Source organism: Centropristis striata, chromosome 6, assembly GCF_030273125.1.
Source record: "Centropristis striata isolate RG_2023a ecotype Rhode Island chromosome 6, C.striata_1.0, whole genome shotgun sequence".
Taxonomy (NCBI): domain Eukaryota; kingdom Metazoa; phylum Chordata; class Actinopteri; order Perciformes; family Serranidae; genus Centropristis; species Centropristis striata.
Window position 1 is genome coordinate 36,510,907 of NC_081522.1, and position 13,094 is coordinate 36,524,000.

Genomic DNA, 13,094 nt, shown 5'->3' on the forward strand with positions numbered 1-13,094 from the left:
CTGATTTATTATTGTTTTTCTTCATAATTATGAAGTTAATCTCTAAAAAATTCCTTTGTACACAGGAAACAGTGCAGCCATGACTCATGACTGAGTGTTGAAGTATTTAAAATAATGACTAGTAAGTGGATGACTCAGCGCTGCTGTTGCTAGAAACATATCTTAAAAAGGAAATGCCTAATAAATGCCTTTAGTTTGCGTGCACCGCAGCAGATTGTTTGATAACTGCCAGCTTCCTTCAGGTGCTGATGAGACATTCTGCCAGAAACTCACACAGTAAATTCATCAGCCAGACTCTGACTCGCTCTCATCACTTCATCTCTTTTTTATTTTCTCATGAGTCTGTCGTTGCACTTCTGCAGCCTCACCGTTCTCGCAGTAAATCAGTAATCGTGTCGGTGATGTGAAGCATTAAACTGCTGCTGCTGCTGTGCATGTGGTTGTTTCTCCGCGGCACAGATGAGGTGATGAAAGCTCATCATGGGAAACACATGCTGGAAAAACACAAACTGAAATTTGTTGGTTCAAAGTCGAGACTGAGAGGAAAAGCTACAGGACAGATAACAGCGCCCCCTAGTGGAGACTCTGCAGCCTGCAGGATAAGAGAAAGCTTCTTTATGCTGCTTTGCAACCTTAAATATTATTTATATTTATTAGTATTCTTTTTTTTTTATATATAGATATAGATATAAAGATATAGATAATTTTGGCCTTTTAATCATATTACATGATGAGATTGCCCAGTTTTTATTTAATTGTAGTTATTATTAATAATAAACAAATAAAATGAAAATATGTAATAATAATAATAATAAGAAAAATAATATGATGTAATCATAAACTTATTTTATAGCTCAAAGTGTTTGACAATAAAAAATAAATAAAAAAATAAATATAATAATAAATATAAAATAAAAAATAAATGCAAGAAATAACAACAAAGGAGAATAAAATTAGACAATATATATATTTCAATTATATATAATTGAAAGAAAAAAATAGAGATCACCGAGAATAATAAAATGAAAGAAGTACATAAAAAAAGCTAAAGGAATTGTAAAAAAAAAACTTTTTTTTTTTTTTAAATGTTTAAAGGTTTAAAAAGAGCCTGCCTTCCCAATAGGTGTAGTTAATAGTAATATAATGTAATAATAAACATTATTTATAGCTCAAAGTGACTGAAAATAAACAAAAAAAATGAACATAAATTAAATTAAATAGTACAAAACTAAAAAAGTAGGTTTTCCAGCTACATTAAAAATGTTTACAGAGCTTAAATCTCCCATAGCTTTTGTCTGGTCCATCACTGTGGAGATAGTTAAAAAAAAAGAGAAAAAACTCTGCTCTTCTGTTTGTGTTTATAGCTATGTGAGATCTGAGAGCTTGTGAAGGATTATAAAATGAGTTTCTGTGATATAGGCCGGTCCAAAAAAAACCAAAAACGTGAAATAATCACTGAATCTGTTCTAAGTGAAGATAAAACTAAAAAAAGATTTAAAAAATGATCTTGTTTTGGTCAAAAGTTAGGCCACACAGTTCTCAATATGTTTCCAGTTTTGTCTTTTGGTAGATTTGTAAAAACAGAAGTGCAATAATACAAACTATTTAAAAAATAAAAGCATGAACACATTTCATCTCATCGTATAGGACAGGAACAGTGCAATAATACAAGTAATAAAAGTAATAAAATCCTGATTTAGCAACCTTCTTTATTTCTGAAGAAAAAAATGTATTCTGAATCTCGTTGTCCTTTATAGTGATGAAAAACTGCATTACTGATTAAAACAGCTACTAAATGATAAGCTGACAGGTGTCCGGCTGCTGTTTAAGGTAAACTAAACAGATCTCAGTCACTTCCCAGAAAGAACTTAAAGGTTACAGGCTGAAATGTTGATCAAACGTTAACAAGAAGCCTTAAATGGTAAAAGAATTATTAATAAAAATGTCTTATTTGTGGAAACATTGTTCCCTGATGGATAGAAGGATATAATATATTTCTTACAGTCAGTGTGGATGTAAACTCTCCGCAGGAATGCGAGGATCTGAGGAAAGAAAACAAGTACCTGTCCAACGAGATCCACATGGAGCGGATCATGATGCGATCGGAGAACGAGCTGACCATGAGGAACCTCAGGAACCTGAACCAGGAGCTGCAGGCTCAGGTCAAAGAGGTACGCACACAGGGAATCAACTCAGGAGATAAGAAAACAGTTTTATTAAAAGAATATTTACAAAATGTAAGCATTACAGAATCAGGAGAGGCTAAAATATCTTGTATATTAGTCTGTATGAGTAAAGCTACAAATTTCCCATAATGCAACCCTCTGTTCCACCTGGTTAATGCCAGTGGTTTAATGAACGTGTCACCCTCCACAGCTACAAAAAACATAAACAACCCTGATTCCAAAAGAAGCTGGGATGCTGTATAAAACATAAATACATGAGAATAAATGAAATAATAGAATTTTATATTACCAAAACAAAAGTTTGATTATTAACCTCTTAAAACTCGACTGCCTGGGTAGGTTTAGGAGTAGAGAAAGGGTTAGGATTAGAACAAAACAAAAAAAAAAGTGCCAAAGCTAATAGAAGAAAATACATAAAATACATGTATGATGTTTAATTTGAAAGGTTACATCAGGGCCGGCTCTAGGCATAGGAGACATAGAGCGCCATCTGCTGGAGAAACAGATAAACAATGACATTTTCTCACTTGTGGTGCTGAGTCACGTGACGTGTGTTCATTGCCTTGCCCCCCTTTAGACGGTCAGATCGCTGTCACAGAGGTCAGGTCAGGTCAAGTGACAGACACGTTATGTTTTCATATATCTTGAAAGATGAAACGACCATCAAAGCTCTCCGATGCACTGAATATTAAGTTAACTGGTTCTTATTTCTATCTTATTACTTAGACGGGGCAGATGCATGTATATGTATAGGGCTATATAAACTATATGTGTGTAAATGTTTATATGTACATTTGTGTAATGGTGTCTATGTGAGTGTGAGTGTGTGTATGTATATGTATATGCATCTAGCCTATGCTTTTGTAGTTTATGTTGTTTTGTAGTTTATGTTGTTGTTTATGTTGTTTATGTTGTTGTTTATTTTTCGGTTCGAAAAGAAGAATTAATAAAAAAAAAGAAAGAAAAAAATCCATTCATGTTGTACAGTAGCTCAGTGTCATGTTACCTCTGGACACAAAGACAGGCCTCTAATGTTTCACATCACTACAGTATACACACACACACACCTCTCTGTCTGTCTGTCAGCTGAAGCAGAAGCTGTACCACAGCCAGCAGAGGGCGGCGCTCTGCTCTCGAGCTGCAGACGAGGCGGAGGGCAGCAGAGGAGAGGCGGAGAAGAGCCGGGCCCTGGCCGAGGCTCGGGCCCTCGGGAGCCAGCGGGACAGGGAGGCGGCGGTGGCCGACAGGAGCCGCCTGAGCGACGAGCTGCAGCAGCTGAAGAATGAGGTGTGACACGGATATTGTCAAAATGACCAAAAAAAGGCACAAAATTACAGAAAAAAACTAAATTACTTAAAAAAGACACAAAATGACCAAAAAAAGACACAAAATGACAAAAAAAGACACAAAATTATTAAGAAAATGACACTAAATGACCCAAAAAAAGACCCAAAATGACCAAAAAAAGAAATAACATTACTAAAAAAGACACAAAATGACAGAAAAAAAACGAAATTACTTTAAATAAACACAAAATAACTAAAAAAAGACACAAAATTACTAGAAAAGACACAAAATGACCAAAAAAGACACAAAATTATAAAAAAAATGACACAAAATGACCAAAGAAAAGACACAACATTATTAAAAAAGACACAAATAAACAGCGGGACAGGGAGGTGGCAGTGGCCGACAGAAGAAAGAGGTGTGATACAGATATCGTCAGCTGATCTGCACATCCTGAAACAAGCTGCTAGTGTCAGAACAGAGATGATTAGAGGCAACATGAGTGTGACTGTAGTGCAACATGTAATGTATACGCTGCTCGGTGGATGTTACACTGACTGTAACTTCATCCTAAAGTTTAGCTGCAAATTAAACCTACAGTAGCTGCAGAACAGAGTGGTGGGAAGTAACTCAAGTACTGTACTTAAGTACTGGAGTATTTCCATTTTATGAAAAATCTGTAAAAAAGCAACGCCACGCAGTTGTTTTCAGTTGTGGGGGCACTCCCATAAATTGATCCCCTTTGCAGAACAAAACACGTTGTCATCATGCGGGAAAACTTTAAAAACAAACAGTGATATAAGATCTTCAAATTGATTTTCCTCCGCACTTGAAGCCAGCAGCTCTCTGCAGAACATTGGGTGAGAGGAAAAACACAAAACAAATACACAAATAAATAAACAACTCATCATCATTTCCATTATAATGCATCGATAAACGGAGCAATGAGCTCCAGATAACGTCCCTTTAACCAGATTGGCTCCAGATGGAGTTCCTCCTCTCTGTTATCAGCCGGAGCAGAAACAGGATGCAACATTATCACCAGGCTGAATTCATTCAATTAGGACCTGTGAGATTCATTTGATTTGATACTTGCCCTTTTCCCTTTCTGCAGCACACTGATCTGCAGCTCCTGCTGGCACAAGCAGAGAAGAATTACTTTGAGACGAAGCTGAAGCTGGACCGGGTGTCTGGAGAGAAACAGGCTCTGCTGCAGGAGAACGGCAGCCTGCAGGGAGACAGAGACGACCTGCGACACAAACTGAGGCAGATCACAGAGGAGAATGTGCAAATTAAACAGAGGTGGGTATGATAAATATGTTTTGGGACTTAAGCCTCTGGGGTCTACGAAAGCGCCGGAGCACAACTTCTTCATGACGTCAAAATAAGACACAAAATTACCAAAAAAGAAACAAAATGACACAAAATGACTAAAAAAACCCACAATATGAATAAAAAAGACACAAAATGACTACAAAAAAGAGACAAAAATGACCAAAAAAGACACGAAATGACAAAAAAACCCCACAAAATGACCAAAAAAGACACAAAAAGACATAAAATGATTAAAAAACCCCACAATATGACTAAAAAAGACACAAAATGACTAGAAAAAAGACACAAAAATGACCAAAAAAGACACAAAATGACTAAAAACAAACTGTCAATGGCACGAATACATTTTGCTGCATCTTCTTGAGCTAAGATCAAGTGAAATCCTTATAAAATCTGTTGGAGTGTAAGAAGGTAATGGGTCAAGGTTTGACTAAATAAATGCATTTTGAAACCCAAGCAAGACAATGCAAAGAGTTGAACTGATAGTAGACTTTGACAGAGTTATAAACCTTATTTTAACCCTCTGGGGTTTGAGCCTATTTGCTCTTTATATACCACATAATATTTATTATACCCATGTTTGGTATTTGGTATTTTCTCAGCGCAGCTTCAACATGATCTGACTATTATTTTTTTCACTTTAACCCACTTTATTAACATATTGAGCTCAAAAATACATCATGAAAAATCATGAAATCTGAAATAAAATTATACGATTTATGACAATAAAATCCACAAACATGCTCAATGAACTGTTTATAAGGATTTCAATTGATCTTATCTCAAGAAGATGCAGCAAAATGTATTTGTGCCATTAATAGTTTACATAATATTCTGCATTTATTTTGTTAATCACCCTAAAGGAAGGCGCTACATACATTCTAATGTTAATTATTATTACTTCAGACTTGCATATTCTAAGTAGATATAAGTTGCTTTTTACTGTTCTGCCTTTTTATTTTCTAATTGACATTGCTGTAGCTAAAATTTGGAAATCGGGTGCACACCAGGGCTCTACCCTGGGTCCTATTTAGTTTTATTTATATATCATTTGCTGGCATTCTGAAGTGTAGTCTCTTCAAAGTAAGTTGTTATCATTAATCATTTTTTTGACTAAATAAATGCATTTTGAAACCCAAGCAGAACAACGCAAAGAGTTGAACTGATAGTAGACTTTGACAGTGTTATAAACATTATTTTTATTTTAAGAAGGGAAGTTGGAACAATGTCTGGGGGCCTGCGGAGGGATGTTTAAAGTTCACAGTGTCACCAACTTCTCGTGTATAAAGAGGAAAAGCTCAACAGCCGGGGTGAATGTCAGACCTGATTGTAGCCTCTTATCAAGAAAGAGTACAGTGGGAACGTCCTCCGCCTATAGGAAGCAATAAATCCTCACATAACAGCAAACTGTGTCACAGCACGGAAAATCACTGTCAGAAGAAATTCACATTAGCGAGATTTTATGAGGGTCCAGCATCAGGTCACTTTAAATGATTTCTTCTGTTCTGAAGTCTCAATTTGGTCAAATACATCTTGTGTTATTTGTGACCACCCAGGGGCTCTACACCTCTATTAAACATAAAGGACATATTTCTGCTTTGTGTAAAACTGTTTGATTCTACATCAAGTTTTCAGAAGATGAATGGTGCATTTCAAAAACTCTCTTCAAAGTAAAAACCCCATTAAATCACATTTATTCACCTTCACTTGGACATAAATATTCACTTGGAAATATAGGTGGTCTCTATGCAGGGTCAGTGAACCTGGACCATACTTCAAAGGCCTAAAAAAATCCTAAATCCAGATGTTCTTATTATCATAGATTTATCCAAACACATGACATGACTGGGCTGCACAGGTACAGCAAAGAGATTTACAAGTGCAGCTTAAATAGCCTGTTGGTTTGATTTACTTGCTGACATTCAGCTTGTTTTTGGATCTGCATGAAAGTGTAATGACTGATTTTCATTCTTATTTCAGACAAGGACGTGTAGTCATGAGATATATAGCTTTTTGAAAACACACGATGAGTTTGCACTGAAGTGAACTGTAAAATAGACGTCACAAGATTGGAAAAAAGGGATTGAAAATGGAGAAAAAAACCTGTATAGTTAATCCTCTGGGGCAGGGATGAGCAACTTAAATGCAGTAACTTAACATATTATTACTTAACATATTTTAGCTACAGCAATGTAATTTAGAAAATAAAAAGGCATAACAGTGAAGAGCAACTTATATCTACGTAGAATATGCAAGTCTAAGTAATTATAAATAACAGTAAAATGCATGTAGCACCTTCCTTTCAGAGTAATTAACAAAATAAATGCAGAATATTATGTAAACTATTAATGGCTTGAATACATTTTGCTGCATCTTCTTGAGCTAAGATCAATTGAAATCCTTATAAACAGTTCATTGAGCATGTTTGTGGATTTTATTGTCCTAAATCGTATAATTTCATTTCAGATTTCATGCTTCTTTGCATTGTTTTGCTTGGGTTTCAAAATGCATTTTTTTAGTCAAACCTTGACCCATTACCTTCTTATATGTACCTTCTTACACTAAAACAGATTTTATAAGGATTTCAATTGATCTTAGCTCAAGAAGATGCAGCAAAATGTATTTGTGCCATTGATAGTTTACATAATATTCTGCATTTATTTTGTTAATCACCCTGACAGGAAGGTGCTACATACATTTTACTGTTATTTATCATTACTTCAGACTTGCATATTCTAAGTAGATTTAAGTTGCTTTTTACTGTTCTGCCTTTTTATTTTCAAATTTACATTGCTGTAGCTAAAATTTGGAAATCGGGTGCACACCAGGGCTCTACCCTGGGTCCTATTTAGTTTTATTTATACAGTATCATATGCTAATACCAAACATGTGTATAGTAAATATTATGTGGTATATAAAGAGCGAACCTGGTCTCACAGGAATCTGTGAAATAGCCACAGAGTTTCCTCACAGTTCTCTCATTTTTAGTGAAAAAAATCAATATTTTGACTTAGTTTCTGCATAAAAAATGGATTTTGATCACATTTCTAGCGAGAAATATATGTTTTATTTTCTAAATATTCACTCAGTGAATGTACATAATCACTTAGTATGTTGGAATAGCCACGGGATATGTCATTAACTTGCATTGTAGCGAAATCCGTGTCAGTTTCACGAAAATTTGAGTGATTCCGTGGCTATTCCACGGATTTTGAGCTAAGCAAATCCGTGGCTATTTCACGGATTCCTGTAAGACTATGTTGTAAAGAGTAAATAGGCTCAGGCCCCAGAGGGTTAAGCCCAATCAACAACAAAAATAAGACAGTTTGTCTGATAATTTTTTGTAGCACTGCCGCAAAAAATGTGTTGTTTTTTTTTTTTGGGATGTGATTTCAGGGAGATGAATTCGAGGCGCAGAGCGATGGCGTCGGAGGAGGAGAGCAAAAAGGCGAACCAGGCTCAGCGGGAGGCCGAGGCAGAGAGACGTCTGGCTGAGAAGGAACGGCAGGAGAGGACGGCCGAGTGTCTCAGCTGGAGGGAGAAACACCAGGAGTTAGCCGACAGCTTCAGAGCTCAGGAGGACATGAAGGCCCTGAGGCAGAACAAAGCAGTAAGAGAAGGTCCATGTTCCTCACAACTCAGAACCACTGGTCATCATCAGTGAATGGGACAAGAAGGAGATGTGGTTCTCTTTCTGTGGTTCAGACTATAGACAGGTCCCAGAAAGTCTTGCAAAATATAACTGACACATATCTGAACACAGTATTCTGATTCTAATTTGGCTGGGTGGTTAATAACACTTTTTTCCTGTGGTGCGGAAAACTTCAGGTCACAAACAGTACTGTGCAAAAGTTTAAGGCAGGTGTGGGAAAATGCTGTAAAATAAGAATGCTTTCAAAAAAAGAAATGTTAATAGTTTATTTTTATTAATTAACAAAATGCAAATTAAGTGAACAGAAGAAAAATCTACCAGCATTGATTCTTCAAGGCATTTTTTCAACACCTGCTTAAGACTTTCATTTCATTTTTTCTTTTTTATTAATTCTTCTTTTCGAAGCGAAAAAATAAACAACAACATAAACAGCATAGCCTAGATGCATTTACATACACATACTCATATAGGCACCATTAAACAATGTACATAAACATATAAACATTTACACACATACAGTATATATAGCCCTATACATATACATGCATCTGCCCCATCTAAGTAATAAGATAGATATAACTTTTGCACAGTAATGTATATATTTTTGCTTTACCCAAACTTTAAAGCAACTAGAAGGGATTTATTATTATTATTATTATTATTATTATTATTATTATTATGTGTTGTTTTTGGCGCCCCCTGTGGACAAACACAGCAGTTTCTATGCTCACCAGAAGAAAGCATATTTGGCTGAATGTACACTTGTTTTGCAAGCGAGTGAAATAAAAATTCAGCTTATTTCAATAATTTTTTTTCTTTTTAAATACAGCTGTTTGCAGGATGCATAGAGATTAGTTCAAATATCTATTTGTGGCTGTGTAAGTGTAATAAATATGATATGATGATGGCAAAACAAAGCAAACTTTGTTTTAGCCACCAACATTAATTCATATATTGATATAAAAACACGTCTCACATTGCATTTCATAAAATAGACTGATTACATACCTGTCTAAGAGGAAGAAGGTCAATACAGGATCAGTTTTGAATCATTTCAAATGCAACAATTCTCCTTGTTTTTTTTGTTTTTTTGCCCTTTTAGCTATTTTTTGGTTCCTCTCTTTGCTGATCCTGCCCCAGTATCAGCCATAATCACTAAATATATCATCATTTTCTGCAGAAAAATCTCCTCCTGTTTCCTTTAACTGGCTAAAGTACCACTAACTGCAAAACTTGCCTGAGAAAACTTAAATACAGGCTCTTCTGTACTGGTGCTATCAATCATTTTATCTCATTTTGTGCAGAATTGGACCTGGGGACAGACATTAAGAATAACTTTAGAGAAATAGCCAGTCTTCATGATAATGGTCTCATTTGCTTATGTAAATCATATAGACACATTAGTATTTGATTTAAACTATTGCATAAAAGGAAACTGTAGCTTCTTAAAAAGTCATCTGCTTGTAACACCAGTAAATGGCATACAACATTTTCCATATTTGTTTTTGTATTTAAATGTAATAACTGTCTGTTTAGTGCATTTTTAAGGTAAATATTATGTCTGTTTCCCCACAGTGTCAGGCCAACATCAAGAGTTATTTCCTCTGCATGACAGAAAGCGATCAACGGGTTAAAATTCTCAAAAATCAAGACGGGAACCCGAGAAATTTTACGGTGAGTTGACTACTTTTTATTTTATTTCATTTTTTTTCATTATTTTATTTCCCACATAAAGCACTCACATGACAAACCACAGCAAAGGGAAAAAATAAACAAATAGCACAACACGCAGACAAGGAATACATCAAAAATAAATAAATAAATAAAATGAAAAATAATAAGTTACCACTGTGTTACCTATACATCTTAGGACATACTTTATTAAACTAAATATATTTCACTTATATGAATGAACAATATAGCCATAATAAGGCACAATTCATTGTTTTGTGTTAAAAAATAATATTTTCTATATTTTTATACATATTTTTGATTCACAAATTCATTACCGTAATGCGTCCAGATAAAAACGTCATGGTTTCCCCACACTTATATACAATACATATTTAATAAACTTTATAACTTCATACACATTTGTTTAAAAATGTATAATTTAACAGAATGTAATCAAACATAATTGTTTTTAACAATGTATAAAGAACAAAATCTGAATGAAAATTGATGAGAAAAAATGGTTAAATGTTACGGTAATGATGGAATCGTTTGCATTAAAATATGTGTATATTTTAATAAAATACATGTTGGCGATACCAGCTACCCTTGAGCATATTTAAGTGGTTGCCAAAGAAAAGAAACTTTTGTTTTTTTTTATTTAAAAATGTGTTACGGTAATGAATTTTGCTCACAGTGTCTGCGGAAAAAATGTGAAAATGTTATATTTTTTAAAACAGATGATAAATTCATATTAAACAGTGACTTTAGATTGTATATGTTATAAAGGGTCAAAGAAAATATGTATTCAGTGCTCTTGGATTTTTGCTATGAGCTGCACCATGTTGATGAGAATCACCCAGCTGTGTTTATGAAGTTATCTCATAATGGTAAAAAATATAAGAGTGTCATATGATTTTGTTCAGGAGGGAGACCCCGTGTTCATCTCCACCCCCGAGTCCAGTCCTGAAGAGCCTGAGAGGAGTTCATCAAGGTAACGCTGCAGCCACCAGGGGGCTCCAGAAACACTCATTACACTAACCAGCTCCAAAATCTCATCTTCTCAAAAACAAACCAAAAATGACAGTAAATAGAAAAATCTTTAAAAAAACCAACAATTTTTAGTTGGAGGACAGACATGCTTTGGCATTATTTTTATTAGAAGCATTTGTGCAGACAATTCTTGACACTTACACAGTGTAGTAATTGGCATTATTATAAAAATAATTGTATTGGTCCAATAGGTAAAAATGGTCTCAATGCATAAAGAAATCTGAATTTAGGCCTTCAAATTATTTTCAAAGCATGAAACCCACCAGAATCCCAGATATAGGATATTAATTCAGTTTGAAGTTATGTTTTAATTTTGCACAATTATCTTATTCTGTTAACTCTATGTAGTCTTGGGCTATTTTGTCCATTTTTTAATCATTTTCATCCTGCCTGTATACACCACTTAAAAGAAAGTTTAAATGCCATGTTGGTCTATTTTTTTCAGCCCAACCTCACCTATGTATAGACCTAATAATATTTTTTTCATCCTGACTTACTGGAACCCAAAAGAAACAAAGAAAAAACATTAAATTTTGATTTTGAATCAGGTTGTTTTTTTTTTTACTTCCAAAACACTATCATGCTCAATGAAGAATTGTAAATGTTGCAAATGTGAACAAAGGTGTCAAATCTAACATATAAGAGGGTTCCATCCAGTTCTATCATTTTATACTAAATATATTTGAGCTTGTCTCCAGTTTTACTTGGTATATCATCATCAAACTGAAACTGGCCTCATGGAGTTTACAGCCAGAACTTTAGAGGTAAATTTACAGTAGGGCTCCACGCTGCTTTGTTTTCTAGTCTGGATGGAGTCAACAAGTCTGGATTATTTGGAGCTTTTGGAGACTCCACAGGGTTAAAGCCATTATGTGTAAAATCGGTGAAGTTACTGTTGTATACGGAGGTTGTAGATATATAATAATAATAACATAGTAATAATGAAAATAGAGAAAACTGATACTGAAAAAAGTGTCATATTGGTAGACAAAAAAAAACATTACAAAAAAAATGAAAGCAGTTTCTCCTGAATGTGCTCTGTTGCATGTCAAACAGTAAAAATAACACATTTTCTACCTGGATCTCCCCTCAGGACCATGCTGAGGGTCTCGGCCCCCCACACGGGAAGGGACCAGGGCCCGAGTCACTTCGATGAGCTGCCGGCCTTCGAAGGGGGCCGACCGGACTCGGCTCCTTCACGCAGGAGCAGGAAGGTGGTGGATTACTTCTGGATTCCTACAGACCAGGAATAGACCACAATCAACATCTGGTCACAGTAGAGAAGAGTGAGACCTGCTCTGCCTGGTTAGAACAGCGGTGCACAGGAGAGTTTTTTGGAGCCCTTGATAAGTTACAGTAGAGCTGAGATACCAGACCTCCAGGGACCTGGTCCTCTTTAAACATGACAGTCTGCAGTCCATCAGCAGCACATCTTCCTGTTTTCATACTGAGCTGCAGCTGCAACAGTGGTCAGTTCCAACATAGCCTCATTATAACATATTGTGATTTATAGTTTACACACACTAACATTATTATGCCTTGAAACTATTTGGGAAAGCCCAGATGATGCTGTCATGTCTTTGGAAGCTTCTGATAGGTTTATTGACAACATTTGAGTTTATTCGAGACTAAATTAATTTTTAACTTTGACTTACTTGATAAAAATGTTGAACCCAAAAGAAACAAAAGAAAACATAAAATCTGATCTTGAAAATTATATTTCAATACACAGAATTTGAAATGTTGCAAACAGGAATACAGTTTGCAAATATAACATAACAGGTAAAATGAGGATAATCTCTAGTTCTATATTTTTATACTAAATATATTTGACATTATCATTTATTATTATTGACTAAGAGAAAAAATTTGCAGATTTATGAGATTTAAACTGGTGAATCTGCAAGAAA

General features: G+C 35.0%; 1 protein-coding gene across 1 annotated transcript; it reads left to right on the forward strand.

Annotated features, from left to right (window-relative positions):
• The first annotated feature begins 8,162 nt into the window (after positions 1–8,162).
• On the forward strand, positions 8,163–12,437 carry LOC131973734 (drebrin). The gene is made up of 4 exons (XM_059335795.1): positions 8,163–8,418; positions 10,036–10,134; positions 11,058–11,125; positions 12,278–12,437. The coding sequence occupies exons 1-4, from the start codon at positions 8,170–8,172 to the stop codon at positions 12,435–12,437; spliced, it is 576 nt and encodes a 191-aa protein (XP_059191778.1). The 5' UTR covers positions 8,163–8,169.
• Positions 12,438–13,094: the final 657 nt, after the last annotated feature.